Consider the following 22,780-nt stretch of genomic DNA (forward strand, 5'->3'; position numbering starts at 1 on the left):
TTAAACAATAAATGGCTCTAAACGCTGGAGTTAATCTAGACCTGCTAATTCACCCTTTAACGCTGAAGACTGACGTGCAGACTCCTGGACACACAGCGAAGCAGATAACGAAATGGCAAAGAGAGAGATTTAAGACAAACATTGATCATTTGGATGGACTTATTTACATTTATAAATCACTCTGCTGGTTTCCTGATATGGTTCATCTGAGAGAACTCGTGAAGCTGAAGTCGCTTCTCATTCAGCAGCTTCTCATTCGAAATTCTCCCGTTCCACCTTAAATGGTGCAGTACCATCCGGTGCCTCAGGAAGCATTCAAGGTGAAACAGGAAAATTCCAATGAGAAGCGACTTCCACCTCGCAAGAGGCTAACGTTGAGTGAAGCGGCTATAGCTGAGCTACAGCTTAAAGCTGAGCAGAGTAAGGCTGAGTTTGCATTATATCATGTTTTTAGTCAACACTAGAACATCAGCTCATACTGAGACATATTGATAGCCAAGATGAACGCCCCTAATGTTTGATAAACAGTGAATATAAAGACCTCGAGTCCAAAAACCACAGCTGATGGCACTACATACAAACACCGTGCCTCTGTGATAGATATCACCACATGGGAGCCCCTTAACAAACTGGCAATAAACACTGTTCATCACTGCAATCACCACTGTACCATGTGCAGTGGAAGCCATATGTAAACAATGCCGACATCTCTGGGCTTGAGCTCTTCTGAAATTGACTGATGCTTAGCGGTAATGTGCACTGTGGTCTGATGACTCGACCCTTCAGGTGGTTTATGGAAATGATGGACATTGTGTTTACCATTTTATTTAGACACACCTTGAAAGAGTGTGCTGCTGTGAAAGTATGAAAGATCTGTGACAGGATGTAAATGACAGGAGACTTCTGTGTACTTAGTTTTCAATTTAGTAGAAGAATGATGAGCAGAATGTCATGAATGAGGGGACTGGACACAACTGCAGAGTACTTCAAAACAGAGTAAGCAGACAGTCCAGGTCAACCTTCAAACAGTACAGCGAAGGGCCGACAGGCTCAGAGTCAAAAGTCTAAAATTAGGGTTCAGCTTTGGGGTCAATTAGGTTAAGAAACTTAAGCTATTCTCTCTTAAAATATAGTTTGGTTAAAAATGTAATACTTATTATATAAGGGTTTATTTTAATGTAGAGTGTAAGGAGTCACATGACCAAAGCTTAGTTAAGGGTATGACTGTGGCACTGTGGGTCAGAACCAGCACCAATGGATGAAAGATTTACGGCCTCAATAATAACAACATTACTCTACATGTGGTCTAAGAGGTGGGCACGGCAATTCTGCTTATATTGGGTGTCATCATTGTTGATGTGCTTTTACATGACAACAAGGCTTTTTCAGCATTAAGATTAAGAGACGCTTATTAGTCCCACAACGGGGAAATTTCACCTCCGCATTCAACCCATCCGTGGAGTGAAACACCACATACACTCTAGTGAGCACACACACACTAGGGGGCAGTGAGCACACTTACCCAGAGCGGTGGGCAGCCCAATCCGCAGCGCCCGGGGAGCAGTTGGGGGTTAGGTGTCTTGCTCAAGGATACCTCAGTCATGGGCTGTCGGCTCTGGGGATCGAAACAGCAACCTTCCGGTCACAGGGCCAGTTCCCTAACCTCCAGTTCATGACTGCCCCATTAAGACAGATACACTATTTATATACATATAAATCTACGAAGTAGCAAAAAGTTATATGTTCTGTAGTTTTGTTTTAGAATGGGTTTATTATTCTTGTAAACAACAGTGTAAAATGTTGAACAGGGAAGACGTTCACAAAGTGTTTTTATGTCCTGAACTAATGTAGAACATTGATTTTGTTCCTCTAAACCTAAAATTTTGCTTTGCATTGTTTCATTGGAAGTATTTATTTGAGTTTGTTGCCACACGAAATATTGTTTTAGGTGACAAACCATTTTTACAGTGAATTAAAAAACATTGAATCAGAAAACATTAAACAGAATGATATATCTTTACTGTATGGGGAAGTAACAGACTAAAAATTTATATTTTTAGCACTTTATATTATCAATCAGGGAATAAAATCACAGATGCTGCAAATATTACACACAGGTTTACACACACAACCTGACGACCTTCTTACATTTGTCTAAAGAGACAATTACATTCAAGCTCTGATTACAACACAAGCCATTTCAGTCAGTTAAAAATGCTCATCTATGTTCTGTCACTATCTGTGATGATCTGCGTAACTATTTGAAACTCAACAGTTCTGCTGAAGATCTACAACAATGACCATGAAAGTGGTGGAAAGATAAGTTGTCCCATCAGTTCTCAGTATGACATCATGATTACATCACTGAAGTCCAGTAAAAAACTTGTGCCCAAGGAAACTGAGCAAGTGAACCACAGCAGAATAATGAGTATCATCTCTCTCCCCCCCGTGTTCCTCTCTGCTTCATCCTGTTAAAATATGAAGACAAATTATTAATGGATTTTTATACATTAGGCTAAACACACAGAGATGATATTAGAGATGAGTAAAGCAAGAGAATTAGTTCACCTTAAGAAAGCCTTAGTTCACCTTAAGAAAGCCTCCTAAAGATCTGTGAAAACTATAAACCATTTAAAATACACACAACGTTAGTTGGCTATTTTTATTACAATATTCTAATTTATTCTAATTATTAATTTATTCTAATTATTAATTCTAATAATATATATATACATACACATCCATCCATCCATTTTCTAAGCCGCTTCTCCGTCAGGGTCGCGGGATATACATACACATAATATACATATATATTGTACTTTTGCTGGCTGGTTTTGTTATTCCATGTTTAGACTTTTAGCTTGTTTATCAACCAGGATTTTTGTCTTCTCCTGGGTTTTTGGACGCTCTGTGTTTTCTATTGTTTTGGATTTCAACCATTGCTGCCTGAGATATTAAATTTTGTTTGCCTGTTCATCCGCATTCGTCTGAATCCTGTCACCCCATTACACTAGTTTTCTGTTGTCCTGTGGCCTATGGGAATAACGGTATTCTCCCTCCTGAATGTATAAGCTTTTCCATCCCTGCTTTACTTTCTTATTACTGTGATTACTGATCATCAACCACTGATATTCTCCACTACCTCAATCAATCCTTTAGAAGCTCAGCACTTCTGAGGATCTACTTTGAATTTGAAGCTGTGACGGGACTTATTCATTCATAGAAGACCTGTCTTCAATAGACTCAACAGCCCGACAGAGCAGATGGTGTTGTCTACCCAATTATAAAGCCAAACACTTTAAAAACTTCTTGCATCATTATTGTTGTTGTTGTTGTTTTGGTCAGATTTGCTGCTTATTGAATAGTCATTGTCAAAGTAAATGTCCATGTCTGTGCATCGGGTCATTAAAGGTAAGACTTAAATGGTCCATGAAGGTTTTCCCTGCCCGTCATGGCGGTATGCTTCAGGATTCTTGATGGTTTAGGGTGTTTGCTGGTTTGCTATTCCTCTACTTTGATGTTTACCTCTAAGCTAAACTCAGTTGTGTGGGTTTCACTGGAGTATAAGAATAGCCTGTCATAGATCCATGCTAGAAGCCTGCATTTCTGTCGATGTGCAGACAGTCTTGATATCATAATTACTTAGGATTATGACAGCACTGCTGTCAGAAATAGGCTGTAACCTGACGGCAAGACATACCTAGTTAGAAGGAAGTATGTAGTGAATGAATTGACTGACTTACAGTGTAAAATCATTCTGAAGACTTGTATAGACTTCAAGAGGTGGTGGAGGCAGAGTCTCCATCAGTAACTACAAGATAAAAAAGGTCTGAATAACTGTCTTAAAGCATTTACTACACTTGAGAACATCAGAGTATGTAACTTACATGGCTTGGGCTGGACTTCAGGCTGAAATAAGAAAAATAGAAAAAAATAAGAGAAAAGAAATGATGCTACTCTGACGATATACTGCAAAACGGCTTGGCAACCTAAGAAGATGTGAGCAATTACAAGCAATTTAACTGAGTTTATTGGATGATGCGATGCAAAGCAGTATTTTATATCAATTCAAACCTCAACAGTTCAAATCAACTGTCCTGTTAACCTTTTACACCATGCATACACTATTTTTTCAGAAATTCAAAGAAAACAGTCGTTTGTATAAATCAGTAAGTGACAAATCAACTCATTAAATATCGCTCAGATCTTCCGTAAAACTCAAATTGCAACTGTCCTACAAACTAAGTACCAGAACATTCACACTTGTGAATCAACATAGTGCAGTATCATTTCCTCACATTCTGCCACACATGTTAATTAGCACCACGCAGAGCTAGTTAGTTAGTTTTAACATTGTTATATGCATTAAAAGACATTTGGTAATAGCGCTAATTAAACACTTTGACTAGTTTAATCCGCATGATTAAAGAAAATATTGACTATCATACAACATCAACACCAGAGCAAACCTGCTGGGTGTTTGTAGTGGAGTCAGGAGGATCTAAGAAGACAGACAGAGAAAGAGAAAGATGGAGAGATTATAAGTTACAGCCTCCACTACAGGACAAAACTATAATGCTTAGTCTGTAATTAAAGCCAAGCAATTACACTACAATTAAACAAGATCTTTAAAATGTTCTTTAATTGGTTAAAAGGGTTTAAAACGGCTAAAAATAGACATTCATTATGAAGTTACGAGCTCGGTCGTTTTAATGTGATGCTAGTCTCCATCTGTGCTGATAAGATATGATCTGGATGAGGACGTGTGGGAATCTTGGGACTTTTAGTTTTAATAAGTAGCAAAAGAATTAAAAACAGAAAAGTTTGCTGGTTCCACATATTTTAAGCTTTTACCCTCCCAGATCATTTACATATTTTTGGTCAAGATATTTTAATGACAGTGATATTTCCAATATTCTAATAAAAATATTGTTTGTTCATTACATCTGCCAAGCATCAACATGGCACACTTTTTTTTTTGTTGCCGTTCTCCTTTGTTCACATGGCTGTAGAGCTCCGTTCTGTGGACTGTATGCTGACTCATATTAATTAAGAACTCTTTTTATGCTGGTCATACTGTGAATTGTGTTGCAGTACCACATTCAATAGATTTGAATTCCATAACTAAGCTTAATGTGGACGACACAGCAGAACACACTACTGACATCTGCTCAGTGCAGCTGAAGATTCCAGTTTTTACTCACCAGGCTTTCTCATCTTCATCCACCAAATAAGAAATACAGCACAGCCAGTGATGACGAGCAGGAGAACAGCCAAGACTGTGCCAATGACTGTAGCAAGCATCCCACCTGAAACACCAGAGTTACATCACTGTACACCTCCATTATGTCCAGCCTAAACAAAACGGGCCTCATTAACCAACATCTTCCTAACTTTCTTCTTAAATGTGTTTTTGAGAAAGGTCGAAAGAAAAAGTCTATGACATTAATTCATGATGTGTTCTTAAACAGTAGAACTGTTTTTTGTGCTCTTGAGTGTGTGTAGATTCTGTTTCTACCAAAGCACAAATCCAGAATAAAATACTGGTGAATGTCAGAATCTTCATGAAAAAGTGGGTTTTAAGAAGAAAGTTCCTCTTAAGTACAGTTGGTGAATCAGGCCCAGCATCTTTGTATTTAAAGGTAACTTCTCTCATTCAGAAGCCGATTCCTCCTACCTTGCTGGACTCTATAATCAGACACCAGCAACACCATCTCCTTCTCCAGGCTGCTGTGATGAATGATGCAGGTGTAGTCGTGTCTGTTCAGCTCCTCAGGTGAGATGGTCAGAACGCTCCTCTTCTGGAAGGTTCCATCCTGGTTGGGTAGCGTCTCTCTGAGCTCCACGTCCTCATGCAGATCCTCTCCATTCTTCTGCCAGGAGATCATCACTGCTTTGGGGAAGAAACCTGTAGCATGACACACCACTGGAGAAGAAGAGTCTTTCTGGAACAGAGACACCTCTGGACGGACTGAAGAAAGAAAGTTGATGGGGAGGGGGACACATAAAGATGGGGGTAATGTTCAGGATTTAGGACAGGAGTTTTAAACTCAAACCCTTTTTAATGGTTAATCCTTACTAATTAGCGGATAAGTGGAATCAGTACAGTAGAGTACAGTATTCTGACACTGTATTTATCTTTTAACACTGCTAAAGAATTTAAAAACATCTTCATCACCAGGAAAAACTGTATTAAATGTGTGAAAACTACAATATAAAAGTCTTCGACTTTAGATTTTAGCATACAGAAAACTGTAACTGTACTGAATCCATTATTTCCAGTGGTGGATGAAGTTCACAAACCATGTACTTGAGTTAACATAGAGATACTCAAGGTAAAATATTCCTCCAGTAAAAGTAGAAGTTCCTTACTTTAGTAAAAGTACTAAAGTATTTCCCTTCAAATGTACTTAAGTATAAAGTAAAAGTACTAAAAGAGTAATTCTGGCTCTGATGTCCTGTTATCATTTTTATAACCAGACTGGCTTCATGAACTCATTTCAGGTGAAAGTCCTCCAGCGTCTCTCTTGGTAAACCAGTCTTTTAATAGAACGTCATTAATTAGTGACGCTGACGTCTATTAAAATGATCAGAAGCACAAAACACTGAAGGTAAACAGTTTCCATCAGGGAGAACCGAGTGGCTCTGAAATCACTTTTTACACACAAGCAAAGTTTCAGTTTCAGATTTATTTACAACTTAGTTCCAAGTTTAAGTTGAATAAAAACTGGCTTTAAACTCAGGATCACAGATGAGCTCCTTTACTATGTTGATCTGTAGGCGTCTGTTCATAAACATAAACCAGCCCAAACTCATTTACTATAAAATGAAATGGTGTTTGTAGAAATTCAGAAAAAAGCCGCGTCAGTCTCGACTGCATATGTGGACATATTTCTATATTGTGCTCTATTGTGAACGACAGATTTCTCAAAATAAAAAAGTAAGTTATTTAACTTTTAAATGTAGTGGAGTGAAAATAAAAAGACGCCCAAAATGGGAAAACTTCAGTAAAGTACAGATACACAAAAAAATACTTCAGTACAGAAACTAATTACATGTACTTAATTACTCTCCACCACTGATTATTTCTCCCAACAGTAATCAGAGTATTTTCTGTGGAGGGCGATGATAATGATCAGCAGGTTTTCAGCGATGAGTGTAAATACAGTATGAGTCAACAGCAGTTACAGTAACAGATCACTGTACCTTTCCTCTCCAGAGTGAATCTGCCATAATCCACAAACTTCTGTAACCACTTGATGCACTCGTTCTCCAGGTAGTTCTTCCTGAGTACTTTCCCACCAGTATCAGGGTCCCACTTGTGTTTGGTGATAACAGCTTGAGGAGTAGGTGCAATATAGGTGAGAGTGTTCAGATCAAAGCTGAGGAAGTCTTCACCATCATAACCATCCCCCCAATATGCTCTCTTGGTTCCATCGTCGTGCAGCTTACAGCCGTACATCCTCTGTACTGTGTGGACCCCTGCAGACACACACACACACACACACACACACACACACACACACACACACACACAGTACAGTGATGACGTGAGATCAGTAACTATCATAGATCAGTAGAACAGTCAACGCTAGCACCTTCTCTTTTTCACAATCAAAACATGTCACTACAAAAATTTCTGGAAAAGAGGGGACATTTTGTAAAATGCAATAAAGATAAGAATCTATGATTTGTTCATTCCATTGATCCTTTATTTAACTGAAAAAAGCACAAAGAAATTGCTTTTAGTGTTTTGGCTGACCAACTTGACTGTATTTGACTGTAAATATGAACAAATTTCAAATCTAATGCAACACATTAAATAAGCAAACTTGGGACGAGGCAAAATGAGAGTGAAAAGTCCACAATAAACAGGTTGGTAACAGGAGATGGTATCATGATTGGGTATGAAAGGAGCGTCCATCATGGCAGGTAAAGATAGCTTGTGACTCATTACTTTGTGCCAAACCTTGTGAGAAAACTGTCAAACAGTTCAAACAGAACGTTTCTCTATGCAAGACTGCAGAGAATTCAGGTCTTTCACCACCTACTGTACATAATGCTGTGAACAGATTCAGGAAATCCAGTGTAGGGAAAGGCCAGAAACCTCTGTTGAATGTGTGTGACATTCAAACCCTCAGACAATGTTGCGTAAGAATTTTGAATATAGCCACATGGACTCAGGAGTGCTTCGAAAGACCATTGCCACTTATCACAGTCCACCTCGTCATCAAGAAACACAATCAGAAACTCTTGTTACATGAAGAGAAAGCTGTACATCAATTCTATGCAGAAACACCGCCTAGTTCTCTGGGCCTGAGCTCATCTCAGATGGTCTGAAAGACAGTGGAAATGTATGCTGTGGTCAGATGAGGCCTTGTTTCTGCTTGTTTTTGGTAAAAATGGATATCAAGTTCTCTGTGCCAAAGATGAAATGGACTATCCAGACTTTTATCCCAACACCTGTCATGGTATGGGGATGGATCAGTGCCCACATGTGTGAATGTATCATTGAGGCATATATTGGGATTTTATAGAAACCTATGCTGCCATCAAGACAATGTCTTTTCCTGAGAAGTCCATTTTTTTTCCCTCAGCAAAACAACACCAGGCCTCATTCTGCACATGCTAAAACCGTGTGGCTTCAAAAATTCCACCTGCAAATCTGGAACAATCACCATCCTCAGTTTCCAAACGAGTGACAGTGTAATTAAAAAAAGGTGATGTAACACAGTGGTAAACGTGTCTGTCACGCTTTTGAGTGTGTTGAAGGAATCAAACTCTAAATTTGTTTATATTTACAAAATACAATTAGGTTGGTCAATGAAAATAATGGAAATCTTTTATTTCTACTTTTGTCAGTTAAATAAACGTTGAAAAAAAATCACAGATTCTTATTTTAATTGCATTTTACAAAATATCCTAACTTGTCCAGAAATGGGGTTATCGTTTATTTTGTTTAAGCCAACGTATCTCTTCATTTTCCTTTTGTGATTTTCTTATCATCTCTTTCTTCTTTCTTTTCTTACATAGTCAGTATTTTTGCTGGTATCAGTTCATTCTGTGGTGCTCAGGTTCTCTTTTACGTACATCAACATGTGTTTATCATTGGGTCATTTGAATAAGTGTTGAACCTCATTCAGCTTGGTCAGATGGACAAGCGAGGAAAAGTAGCTCCTGATTTCACACAGCAACTTAATAACTATGGAAGCTTCAAACATTCTTAAATATTCATGTTTCTTTGGTGTATTAACAAAAAAACTCCAATAGCCACTAACAAAATCTTCAAAGTTCAACATAATTTCAGAGGAAACTGTGAAAAGCAACGCTTTCCAGACAGTCCTATTCAGAGAGATAAGAATGCTAGTCATCTTGTTCTCAGACTCTGAGTAGAGCTGGATCAAATCCCAGATTCCTGAAGGCAGGAAAAGAGTGCAATCCAGTATGTTGGCCAAAGCAGTGTGAAATCTGCAGAACAGTACAGGCTTTATTCAGGCTACGGTAGCCGTCCCTGCCACTGTCATCCCACTGTGAGAGAGTCGTTTTTTCATCCCTCGTTCCTCGTATAAACATCCATAGTATCCGCTGCGCAATTATTCCGTGTTTCCTTCAATACATTCACAAACATTTGGAACCATTACAAAATTGTGAATTTTACCAAACAGCCTCTACACTAGGCTACAGAAGGGAGCACTGTCAAGGGCATAGCAACAGCTAAACGAACATAGCTTGTTGTTGTTTGGTAGCACTCGCACCACAACAGCACACACTAACACACCAGCACCACGTCAGTGTTACTACAGTGCTGAGAATGACCCACCACCCACATAGTACCTGCTCTGTGAGGGTCCATGGGGGTCCTGACCACTGAAGAACAGGGTAACAGAGTATCAGAGAAACAGATGGACTACAGTCTGTAACTGTAGAACTACAGAGTGCAGCTATACAGTAAGTGGAGCTGATAAAGTGGACAGTGAGCGTAGAAACAAGAAAGTGTTCCTGGTTCAGAAATTTAAAAATAGGTGTGGTGTTATTTCTGTAAGCTACATTTGTCTAATAAACATGTCTTTTCAATAATCTTATTGTATCTGTATCTGTTTTGAGATAAATCCTGCTAAATGTTTAAATCAGAACAGCAGCTAGGAGGACACAGTGGTGTTAACAGTGAGCTGGTGTTCAGTGTTTAAAGCTCTGAGTTTGTTCATGTTCACCTTCAGTCTGATTGAAGCGCTTCATTCCTGTAGCCACGTTGGCCTTGAAGATCTCCTGAATCCCCTGTGCAATCTTTGTGTGTCTGTCCCAGTACTCTGGATCTTCAGCGTCGATCTTCTTCATCCACTCTGTCTTTGGGATATACCTCCTGACGTTGCTGTCATAGTACTCAATCTGCTGTCCATCCATCACGCCAACAATAGTGAATTCTGGGAAATGTATTCCTGCTGAGACTGCAGTGTAGAAGTACTGCACAGTGTGTGTGACTGAAAAGAGGAAAAACACAATGTGAACATCTTGGTACAGAAGTTCTAGGCACAGTTATAAATCGCAGACTTATGTCTGCAGGTAAGAGCACTTTTCTGCTTTATTTCACAACAAAGAAACGCAGAACCAGAAACATCAAAGCACCAGACGCACTTCATATTTATAACCTAGCGTCATCAAATTAATCACTCCATAGGCCATTTTTGTGTTTGGAAACAGAGACATGTTGTGTGGGCGGAGCTTAACTCCTGGCGGAAAGTCACAGTAAGCATAATCAGGTGTAGAATGGGTTAAGATGGAGCATTTGAGCAAAATCATAGTTTATAAATGCTTATTAAGATTTATGAACACATGTTTATAAATACTTTTAATGTAAAAGAATATATTTATTTCCTGAACACAGAAATGAATAAAACATTTAATACTGCTGTTATAGTTTTAAGAGCTTTTGAACTCGACTTGCAGGAGTTTTGAATGGCGTGCATAACGTCAGTGACCCTGAACAGCCAATGAGCTGCTTCGCTTGCCAACCAATCAGCTCTCAGTAGCAGTAATGCTAACCAATCAGCTCTCAGTAGCAGTAATGCTAACCGATCAGCTCTCAGTAACAATAATGCTAACCGATCAGCTCTCAGTAGCAGTGATGCTAACCAAACAGCTCTCAGTAGCAGTAATGCTAATCAATCAGCTCTCAGTATCAGTAATGCTAACCAAACAGCTCTCAGTAGCAGTAATGCTAATCAATCAGCTCTCAGTATCAGTAATGCTAACCGATCAGCTCTCAGTGGCAGTAATGCTAACCAATCAGCTCTCAGTAGCAGTAATGCTAACCGATCAGCTCTCAGTAGCAGTAATGCTAACCAATCGGCTCTCAGTAGCAGTAATGCTAACCAAACAGCTCTCAGTGGCAGTAATGCTAACCGATCAGCTCTCAGTAGCAGTAATGCTAACCAAACAGCTCTCAGTAGCAGTAACACTAACCAATCAGCTCTCAGTAGCAGTAATGCTAACCGATCAGCTCTCAGTAGCAGTAATGCTAACCAAACAGCTCTCAGTAGCAGTAACACTAACCAATCAGCTCTCAGTATCAGTAATGCTAATCAATCAGCTCTCAGTAGCAGTGATGCTAACCAAACAGCTCTCAGTAGCAGTAATGCTAACCGATCAGCACTCAGTAGCAGGAATGCTAACCAATCAGCTCTCAGTAGCAGCAGTGCTAATCAGTCAGCACTCAGTAGCAGTGATGCTAACCAAACAGCTCTCAGTAGCAGTGATGCTAACCAAACAGCTCTCAGTAGCAGTAATGCTAACCAATCAGCACTCAGTAGCAGTAATGCTAACTGATCAGCACTCAGTAGCAGCAGTGCTAATCAGTCAGCACTCATCAGCAGTAATGCTAACCGATCAGCTCTCAGTATCAGTAATGCTAACCAATCAGCTCTCAGTAGCAGTGATGCATGTGCGCCCTCTGGCTTTCACAGTCATGTTTCTGAAATAATGGGGGAAATAGGAAGTGGCCAGGCTCCTCGTAAACCAACTTGGGCTATGATAAGCAAATAGATGTATTCCACTCTAAAAAGCCCATGTGATGTCATTTATTGACTGACCTGCTGATGCCAGTTGAAGAGTGAAGGTGAAGAAAACAAGTGACTTCATGATACTGTTTCTGAGTTCATCTCTGAGTGCAGGAAACAGCCGGAAATCTGAGAAACCAACTATTTAATCCAGCACAGTAAGATGTAAAAGCTGTACCAGAAACAGGAAGAGTTTAGTCACATCTGTGACCAGTGAGAATTCAGCATTTAGTGAGCACTGGCCAATGAGAAATGAGGAGTCAGCAGTCTCTAAGAGCAGAGTAATACTGCTGTTATAGTTTTAAGAGCTTTTGAACTCGACTTGCAGGAGTTTTGAATGGCGTGCATAACGTCAGTGACCCTGAACAGCCAATGAGCTGCTTCGCTTGCCAACCAATCAGCTCTCAGTAGCAGTAATGCTAACCAATCAGCTCTCAGTAGCAGTAATGCTAACCGATCAGCTCTCAGTAACAATAATGCTAACCGATCAGCTCTCAGTAGCAGTGATGCTAACCAAACAGCTCTCAGTAGCAGTAATGCTAATCAATCAGCTCTCAGTATCAGTAATGCTAACCAAACAGCTCTCAGTAGCAGTAATGCTAATCAATCAGCTCTCAGTATCAGTAATGCTAACCGATCAGCTCTCAGTGGCAGTAATGCTAACCAATCAGCTCTCAGTAGCAGTAATGCTAACCGATCAGCTCTCAGTAGCAGTAATGCTAACCAATCGGCTCTCAGTAGCAGTAATGCTAACCAAACAGCTCTCAGTGGCAGTAATGCTAACCGATCAGCTCTCAGTAGCAGTAATGCTAACCAAACAGCTCTCAGTAGCAGTAACACTAACCAATCAGCTCTCAGTAGCAGTAATGCTAACCGATCAGCTCTCAGTAGCAGTAATGCTAACCAAACAGCTCTCAGTAGCAGTAACACTAACCAATCAGCTCTCAGTATCAGTAATGCTAATCAATCAGCTCTCAGTAGCAGTGATGCTAACCAAACAGCTCTCAGTAGCAGTAATGCTAACCGATCAGCACTCAGTAGCAGGAATGCTAACCAATCAGCTCTCAGTAGCAGCAGTGCTAATCAGTCAGCACTCAGTAGCAGTGATGCTAACCAAACAGCTCTCAGTAGCAGTGATGCTAACCAAACAGCTCTCAGTAGCAGTAATGCTAACCAATCAGCACTCAGTAGCAGTAATGCTAACTGATCAGCACTCAGTAGCAGCAGTGCTAATCAGTCAGCACTCATCAGCAGTAATGCTAACCGATCAGCTCTCAGTATCAGTAATGCTAACCAATCAGCTCTCAGTAGCAGTGATGCTAACCAAACAGCTCTCAGTAGCAGTAATGCTAACCAATCAGCACTCAGTAGCAGTAATGCTAACTGATCAGCACTCAGTAGCAGCAGTGCTAATCAGTCAGCACTCAGTAGCATTAATGCTAACCGATCAGCTCTCAGTAGCAGCAGTGCTAATCAGTCAGCACTCAGTAGCAGTGATGCTAACCAATCAGCACTCAGTAGCAGTAATGCTAACCGATCAGCACTCAGTAGCAGTAATGCTAACCGATCAGCTCTCAGTAGCAGTAATGCTAACCGATCAGCACTCAGTAGCAGGAATGCTAACCGATCAGCTCTCAGTAGCAGCAGTGCTAATCAGTCAGCACTCAGCAGCAGTTATGCTAACCAATCAGCACTCAGTAGCAGTAATGCTAACCGATCAGCACTCAGTAGCAGGAATGCTAACCAATCAGCTCTCAGTAGCAGTAATGCTAACCAATCAGCTCTCAGTAGCAGTAATGCTAACCAAACAGCTCTCAGTAGCAGTAACACTAACCAATCAGCTCTCAGTATCAGTAATGCTAATCAATCAGCTCTCAGTAGCAGTGATGCTAACCAAACAGCTCTCAGTAGCAGCAGTGCTAATCAGTCAGCACTCAGTAGCAGTGATGCTAACCAATCAGCACTCAGTAGCAGTAATGCTAACCGATCAGCACTCAGTAGCAGTAATGCTAACCGATCAGCACTCAGTAGCAGGAATGCTAACCGATCAGCTCTCAGTAGCAGCAGTGCTAACCAATCAGCACTCAGTAGCAGTAATGCTAACCGATCAGCACTCAGTAGCAGTAATGCTAATCAGTCAGCACTCAGTAGCAGTGATGCTAACCAAACAGCTCTCAGTAGCAGTGATGCTAACCAAACAGCTCTCAGTAGCAGTAATGCTAACCAATCAGCACTCAGTAGCAGTAATGCTAACTGATCAGCACTCAGTAGCAGCAGTGCTAATCAGTCAGCACTCATCAGCAGTAATGCTAACCGATCAGCTCTCAGTATCAGTAATGCTAACCAATCAGCTCTCAGTAGCAGTGATGCTAACCAAACAGCTCTCAGTAGCAGTAATGCTAACCAATCAGCACTCAGTAGCAGTAATGCTAACTGATCAGCACTCAGTAGCAGCAGTGCTAATCAGTCAGCACTCAGTAGCATTAATGCTAACCGATCAGCTCTCAGTAGCAGCAGTGCTAATCAGTCAGCACTCAGTAGCAGTGATGCTAACCAATCAGCACTCAGTAGCAGTAATGCTAACCGATCAGCACTCAGTAGCAGTAATGCTAACCGATCAGCTCTCAGTAGCAGTAATGCTAACCGATCAGCACTCAGTAGCAGGAATGCTAACCGATCAGCTCTCAGTAGCAGCAGTGCTAACCAATCAGCACTCAGTAGCAGTAATGCTAACCGATCAGCACTCAGTAGCAGTAATGCTAACCGATCAGCACTCAGTAGCATTAATGCTAACCGATCAGCTCTCAGTAGCAGCAGTGCTAATCAGTCAGCACTCAGTAGCAGTGGTGCTAACATTCTGCTGCTGCCCAACATTGCTGTAGGAAAAAATGAAATACACAGGTGAGGTTTCTTTGCGTTTTAGTGAAATTTGTCCTTCTACTGTCTAAAATTAAAGAAATGTTCTGGGTGAGTGATTAGAAACTATTTTAACTTTTCATTTTTAGCCATTGAGCCATTTACTCCCATTCATTGAGGACTCGCTCATGTGCGCCCTCTGGCTTTCACAGTCATGTTTCTGAAATAATGGGGGAAATAGGAAGTGGCCAGGCTCCTCGTAAACCAACTTGGGCTATGATAAGCAAATAGATGTATTCCACTCTAAAAAGCCCATGTGATGTCATTTATTGACTGACCTGCTGATGCCAGTTGAAGAGTGAAGGTGAAGAAAACAAGTGACTTCATGATACTGTTTCTGAGTTCATCTCTGAGTGCAGGAAACAGCCGGAAATCTGAGAAACCAACTATTTAATCCAGCACAGTAAGATGTAAAAGCTGTACCAGAAACAGGAAGAGTTTAGTCACATCTGTGACCAGTGAGAATTCAGCATTTAGTGAGCACTGGCCAATGAGAAATGAGGAGTCAGCAGTCTCTAAGAGCAGAGGGAGGATAGAGGTTGAAACTGGAACTGGACAGTGCATGAAAAGAGGAGTTTAGATTAAACCTTCAGTCTCCAGAGTCAGAACCAGAGTCTCCAGCCAGTCCTGTAGCTGCATCTGCACATTTAAGTGAGCTCACACAAACCACCAAGCTCCCCAAGATCACTTCACCATTTCCTGCTGAAAACGGACCATTAAAAACCATTAGGATTAAAGCCTACTGGTTTTGCTTTCTAAAGGGAATTGGCTTAATCATTTCCAATAGAGACCACTAATTTCCTCTAGAACACCTTCAGATCCCATTAGGAAACCAGCAAATGTATTTAGAATCAACCACTGGTCTTCTAAGCCACTTCTCCCTCAGAGTCGCAGGGACTGTAATATAACAGGAAACAACAGAAACACTTGTTGGTTTCTGTGGGTTTTTTTGAACACTCCCTGCCTAGTTTTGTATTCTTGTATTTAACACAACAACTTTTTTGTATTTACAGCCCCATTTCCAAAAAATTTGGGACGCTGTGAAAAATGTTAAAAACAAAAGGCAATGATGTGTAAATCATTTAAACCCTATATTTAGTTGAAAATAGAAGAAAGTACGACAAATGAAATTTTTACTGTTTTTTTTTAAATATTTGCCATATTTTGAATTTGATGCCAGCACCATGTTCCTAAAAAGACGGGGGCAACAATCGGCAACAGGTCAGTATTGATTGTGTATAAAAGTGCCTCAGCCTGGGGAATTCATGTGAACAATGAGAAACAGGATGCTGTAGAAAACTGTAATATTTTAGGGTTTTGAGGCACTATTATGAGAATAGTATAGAATAGATCCACTGTGCCAGATCTGAGTGCATGTATTTTGGGTTCAGTTCATTTGGTGTATTCAGGTCAGATGGCGAGTGCTGCGCTGAATAATGGCCTTATTTAATTCTCTCTTTGTGAACAGCTGCTCTGAGTTACTGGGCACAAATGAAGACAGGCTATTGATTTAAATCTGATCTTTAAATTATTATTTAGTCATCTTATATGTATTATTGCATGTATTTTCTTTTATTCTTTACTCAAACTATTTTAAAAATGAAAAACCTTTCAGCTCAAACTGTGAGTGATTATGCGAGACTGATCATGGAGCAGATCAAATGAGCTTAGTGTTTCTTAACTACATCACTGCAGTACTGAACCGAATAATCTCAGCAGTTAAACTCTGGAGAAACACTGACTCAGAAGTGTACACACTCCTACACTGCTGTAGGCCCAGCTGATACCCTGCAAAGCTGAAGAACCTCAGAGAGCTCTACAAGCTAGATGATGTGGTGTGAACATGCTCTTGGCTGTGTCTGTTCAGTCTTCACTGGTGAAGAAAGTGAAACGGTGATGGTGATGAGATGGAGAAGGAAAAGAGTTCAAACTTCATCAGATCAAAAACACACTGTAGACGTCTGGAATACAAAGAGCCGTGTTCAGTAGAGAACTGAGTGTTAGGGCTGTTTAGTCTTTGCTGGTGAAGAAAGTGAAATAAACTGCTGGTGGTCAGATGAGATCAGATTGTGCTGAGTGGAGACGCTTCACACTGACTCTGTTTGTGTTTGATCCAGTAGAAGGTCATTCATACGTACTGAACAGTGGAAATCTCTGCTCAGATGAAGTCTGTGCACTACAAACATTCACTCTTTACCACCATCATCAAAGAATATGCTTTGATAAAGTGTAGGTGTGTCTTTCTCTCTCTGCTCTTCTACAGTTCAGTATGAAGTCTGGAAACTCCAGGCCGTTTGGCCCTCTGTGGCCATGTTAGTGTCCCGAGGGGAAGGAAAGTCCCTGCAGTTCCAGAAGAAACACAGAAACTCTTTCGGTTTGTTAAGGTGGAGAACAGCTCCCTCTGCTGGACCTACAGTGCTTCGCTGCCGTTACACTCATCTCAGAGATTGTCAATTAGCCATCATCTTCATCTATCAATGTAATCATCCTTACAGAACTGCTGACATCCATTGGATCAGTGTTGTTAACAACAATGTTATTAAATGCTTAATTCAATAAAAGAAAAAGAGTCATTTCTGTTCATAAAACTGTATCAGTAAACGCTCCACACCTCCATAAACCAGTCATTTATGATGGATGAGGCCGTCATACTCCGGGGCATGATAAGCAGTTCAGATATGAACATCGGTGCTTCAGCACATTGTTACAGAACCCAGGCTTCTGGGAATTCATCAGATTGTGTAGTGGCCCTAATGACATTCTTCTTCTTCTTCTTTCGGCTGTTCCCTTTAGGGGTAGCCACAGTGGATCATCTGCCTCCATCTTGCCCTATCCACTGCCTCCTCTACTTTCACACCAACCATCTCCATGTCCACCTTCACTTCCTCCATAAACCTTCTCTGAGGTCTACCTCTTCTCCTTCTACCCGGCAGCTCCATCTCCAACATTCTGCATCACAGCATCTGTGCTGTGTAAACTGGAGTTCTGGGGTCATTTGCATAAAGCATCTTAGTTCATTTCCAGCCTTAAGTTTTCACTTTAAGCGCTTAAGAGCTTTATATGTTTACCTGAAAAGAGGGAAAACAAACAGTTCTACACGGAGTTGTAGACCCTTAGTGTACTAAACCTGGTTCTATACAGAACTGTTGACGGTAATGATTTGGAGAACAGATGTTTGGATTGCATAGCGTTAATATGGTTTATGCAGGAAGACAGGAGGTGAGCTAACTTGTTATCTCACTAGTGAGATTAAATGAGCTAATTTATCTCACTAGTGAGATTAAACGAGCTAATTTATCTCACTAGTGAGATTAAACGAGCTAATTTATCTCACTAGTGAGATTAAACGAGCTAATTTATCTCACTAGTGAGATTAAACGAGTTAACTTGCTAGTGAGATTAAGTGAGTTAACTTGTTATCTTGTGCAGAAAACCAAAGAATTACAAAAGAATAAAAAGCATGAATCTGAATTTTATTGCCCACTACTGTATTTTACTGTCTGCCCCAGATATGTTTAATAAGGTTCCTTCTTTGCCATAACAACATGGAAACGCCCAGCAGCGGCAAGCAGAGATCCAGTGCAGCTGCCTGCAACGAGAAAAAGAGCAAGTGGCCACGTCCCGTTAGAATCACTGAGGTAACATTATTCTTTATGTTTGCAGTTGGGTTACATACGGAGGGAGCCTGATATCAGATAAAGAGGTTTAATTCACACAGTGAAAGGCAGAAAGTCTAACAACTTACAATCAAACAAGCCATTTAATTTAGACAAATCTCCTGCTACATCACCTCAACCCTGACCCTCCTACTAGCCAATAGTACTAGACTGGACACTGAAGATCATTTCACTTTTGCTCAGCACTCAGCTTCTGTGTCAGATCAGACGAACCAAAACGACAGGCTTTATTGTAAAGGGCTTGGGCGAAGCTCGTGGTCGTGGAACAGGCAAAAAAATCCAAAGACAAAAAAGAAGAAATCATGAGAACCAGGCAACCAAACCCAAAGGGGCAGAGACAAGCAGACACAGTCGAAACTGACAAACCAGATAAAACCGTAACAAGAAGCCAATCAGAAAGGCGCTCAGTTGCTCCAACTCAAAGTAAAATGACTGGTCTAAAAGCCTGGGATTTATACTAAACCTGACCAGGCAGATCAGGTGATCAAGACTAGTATTCAGGATAATGAGATCCATGATTGGAGCACAGAGAAGAGTCATCGGTCATGTCATCCCCAGAGGGTTCTGGGAGATGGAGTTCGGGAGCGTCTCAGAGCCGGAGGGGTGAGTGACCGCTTCAAAACAGTGTGTCGAAGTTTTTATCAAACTCTCATCACCACGTGACCGATGACGTCTGAAAACCTCATTAAAATAACAGAAGGGTTTCGACAGTTTGGATTTTTTGAGCTGTCCCATCTCTCAAGCTATAAGAGGAACCACCAGACATGTATTCTAAAAGTTACATACAAATAAATATAAAGTCAAATAAACATCAATATTAAACGAATAGAAAGAAAAATTCCTCAAACAGAACATGAACTTCAGCACTTGTCTAAGTGAACGTGATTGTCAAAAGACAGATCAAACAGATACTGTGATGTAAAATCTCACTGCTCACGTTCAGAATTTACCAACGAACACACATTTCCTGATGGAAAGACAGGGGGTGTATTACATGCACTGCTTATACACACACGAGCACAGTTATAGTGGACTATCTCATTCAGCTGTGCTCTTGCATATTCCACACTCTTTATGGGCTGAACCCCCCAATCCTGCTGATATCACTACTGTTCACAGTTTCCATTTTTATGCCTGTTATTCTTTCTAGGTTAACCCTTATATTCTGTCCGGGGTCTCTGAGACCCCAGAGCCTCTTCACCAGGTCACAAAATATTCGTAGCCTTTTTCACTCAGCTTGATACTTCATGACTCCCTAATGTTATGGAAACTGCAAATAAACAACATTTTATACCAATATTGTGTTGCAAACAACCCCACACAACGTCTGTTTGGGGTCTCAGAGACCCCAGCTACCATACATTATTAAAGGCAGTAGATTTTCATGTGTATTTAGTTTCTGTCCATGTTAAGGGTTCAGCTGAGTCTCTTACATACACACCTAACTTTACAAATCCTCCCACCTCTCTCTGTTTCTCACACACACACACACACACACACACACACACACACACACACACACACACACACACACACAAGCTAATATGGGGTGTCTGTGATGCAAAATCCAGCTATTATAAATACACAGCATATAAATACAGGGAACCTCCAGGTACCGCTCCAGTGAAGAACCAGGGCGTGATGGTCATGCTGGATTTGACCGATGGAGACGTTTCCTAACCTGTAAATGAGCTTCACCAATGAAAAGAAATCTAAATGTGTTCAATTAAGAGAAAATATTAGATATACCCGTTTGTCCTAATAATATATTGTTATGGTAATTTGCATATTTATTCTTTCTGAAGTTTGAAGGCCCAGCTTGGCTTTTTTGAGGGAAAATGACATGTCAGTGTATTGAGCTAAAAATCTTAATGAAGAATGAAAACTGGTTCATTTTGAACTTCCGGGGGTCTCTGGAAAAAGAACGATTAAATAAGTCCGTTCAGACTGAAATTATTCCTTAAAGCAGACCTGTTAAAAATAAAGTGAACAGAGGAAAATGTGTCCATGTTCTCAATAAATTATAAAGTGAAGCACATATTTAATAAACTCTGAAATAGAGCATCAGTGTTCGTTAAACTCAACATTTTTCAGTATTCCACTGGATAAAGAGTATTTTTGGAAAAAGCTAAAACAGTATCATGTGATCACACTATATGAGACAGAGTGACTTAGTCTAAAAGGGGAATGCCACTGATATTTTTATCCACATAATTAAGTAGCAGAGCTTTCTATGCTGGTAATTTGGCAAGGTAGAGTTAGACCAAGATCAAGGCAGTGGCGGCAACATCATGTTAATTCTCTAGTGGACCAGCAGATGTCAGGATGGTGTTGAGTCAGCCAGTGGTGGCCTAACACTAATGCGACTGTCAGGGGTGTCAGTAACAAAGAAAGAGTTTCAGCAGGCCTGTCTGAACTGTAAGTGGAGAGGCGGACTGTGTGTTTTTTTCTACAGAACCTGTGGACTGGCCACCCAGGCCTTTTATGAGAAGCGGTTTTGTAATCAGTGAGGGGAAATTGCCAGGCTGAGAGCAAACGCTCCATCAGTGAAGTTGCCTGCTGCACTGGATTCACTCAAGGCTGGAAGAGAGAAGTTAGCAGAGCACAAGATTAGATGAATAGTGAAATTTCTACTTTCCATGAGAGGTAAAGCTGTGCCACTCACCTGTACAATGCCAGTGGTTTTGAGCAGGGCTAGACAAGTCAGCATGAAATGGCCAGACTGGCCACAATAGCGACGCAGCTTTTCATGCATTCACCTCTACTGTTCCTCTGGGGAGAGTTTGGCTATGCCTATTTTCAGTGGTCCAGGAGATATCAGGTCACTGGAAGTGATTGCAGGGAATATGTGGAGACTGGACAATGTCAAAGTCAAGTTTGATGGATAGCTGAAGTGTCTCATTTGATCATCCTTGTATGTCAGCTCAGTTTTGAGGTTTCTGTTTGGCTTGAAATTGTCTTTGGAGCGCCTTCTCAGAATGGATTTTTTTACCAGGTTGGAGCTGAAGCAGCTGCTTGCCCAGGTCTTTGCCTCACAGCAAGTAGTCAAATACTTCACACAACTGCTGTGTGGAAGTTGGGAGTGTTTATGTGCCTATAAACCTGGAATTCCACGTATCAGTGGCCCATGTAAACACTCTACCAGTCAAGATGGAAGCACATTTTGGCATCATCTGTAAGAAAAGCTGCTGACAAACAAATGAAGCAGAGATATGTGAGATATGGTTGGTGTGAAATATTGAGCTACCTAACTAGCTGTTTTCTGCATCCAGTGGTAAAATACACTGGGACTCGGTTTTGCCTTTAACTGCTGGTTTAACTTGAGCTTTTCTGACAAATTCAGCTCACATTACCTCAAACTCACAAACGTGGAGGGCAAACGTTTATATTACAGCTCGGTTCTGCCACAACTGGGCTTGGCTAATAGTAAAGCTGTTGACCTGACTGTGGGGAGCGGCTGTGTTCCTGCACCCACTCAGCAGCGCAGACTGGTAACTACACTACCACCACAGCAATGGAGTTAATTTTGGGATGAACAAACGGAGTTTTGTTCACTGGAAAGGGTTGCCTTAATTGTCCAGCTAAAGTACAGCTCGTTAGCTATGAGGCTAAAAGCCATGTTTAGCTTAGAGGCTAACGGCTGAGCAGTTACACGCTCATTAAAACTCTTTACTGATGGTTGGTGTGAGATATTGAGCTGTCTAGTTGTTTTTTGAGGTAAAACCCATTAAAGTGGAGGGTAAATGGTTGTATTACTGATGAGGAGTCGATTCTAAAAAGAGCTGGTTCTTGACTCAAAAAACTCGCAGTCGACTCCGCGTTTTTTTCATCGTAAATGGTTCGAGGGACATTTTTATGGAGGCATGTAAATACAGGACAGTCTGAGAAGCATGAGAAGGCAGTTGCCTTCTAAGGTGCCTCATTTTGACCATGTCTGAAGGCAGCATAGGTCAGCTGCCTTCTAAGGTGCCTTATTTTGACCATGTCTGAAGGCAGCATATGTCAGCTGCCTTCTAAGGTGCCTTATTTTGACCAAGTCTGAAGGCAGCATAGGTCAGCTGCCTTCTAAGGTGCCTTATTTTGACCATGTCTGAAGGCAGCATATGTCAGCTGCCTTCTAATGTGCCTTATTTT

The 22,780-nt window shown here is 40.8% G+C and overlaps 2 protein-coding genes across 2 annotated transcripts in view; both read right to left on the reverse strand.

The window, feature by feature from the left end:
* Positions 1-22,780, reverse strand: part of LOC108416077 (H-2 class I histocompatibility antigen, Q9 alpha chain-like) — a 471,933-nt gene that overhangs the window by 374,875 nt on the left and 74,278 nt on the right. The gene's annotated exons all lie outside the window — the stretch shown is intronic.
* LOC119261834 (class I histocompatibility antigen, F10 alpha chain-like) lies at positions 3,743-12,150 on the reverse strand. Its single transcript, XM_037531716.1, has 8 exons — positions 12,087-12,150; positions 10,212-10,478; positions 7,207-7,482; positions 5,678-5,971; positions 5,205-5,309; positions 4,470-4,501; positions 3,888-3,909; positions 3,743-3,811 (listed from the first exon to the last, which is right to left on the reverse strand). The coding sequence occupies exons 1-8, from the start codon at positions 12,133-12,135 to the stop codon at positions 3,777-3,779; spliced, it is 1,080 nt and encodes a 359-aa protein (XP_037387613.1). The 5' UTR covers positions 12,136-12,150; the 3' UTR covers positions 3,743-3,776.

Source organism: Pygocentrus nattereri, chromosome 20 (assembly GCF_015220715.1).
Source record: "Pygocentrus nattereri isolate fPygNat1 chromosome 20, fPygNat1.pri, whole genome shotgun sequence".
Taxonomy (NCBI): domain Eukaryota; kingdom Metazoa; phylum Chordata; class Actinopteri; order Characiformes; family Serrasalmidae; genus Pygocentrus; species Pygocentrus nattereri.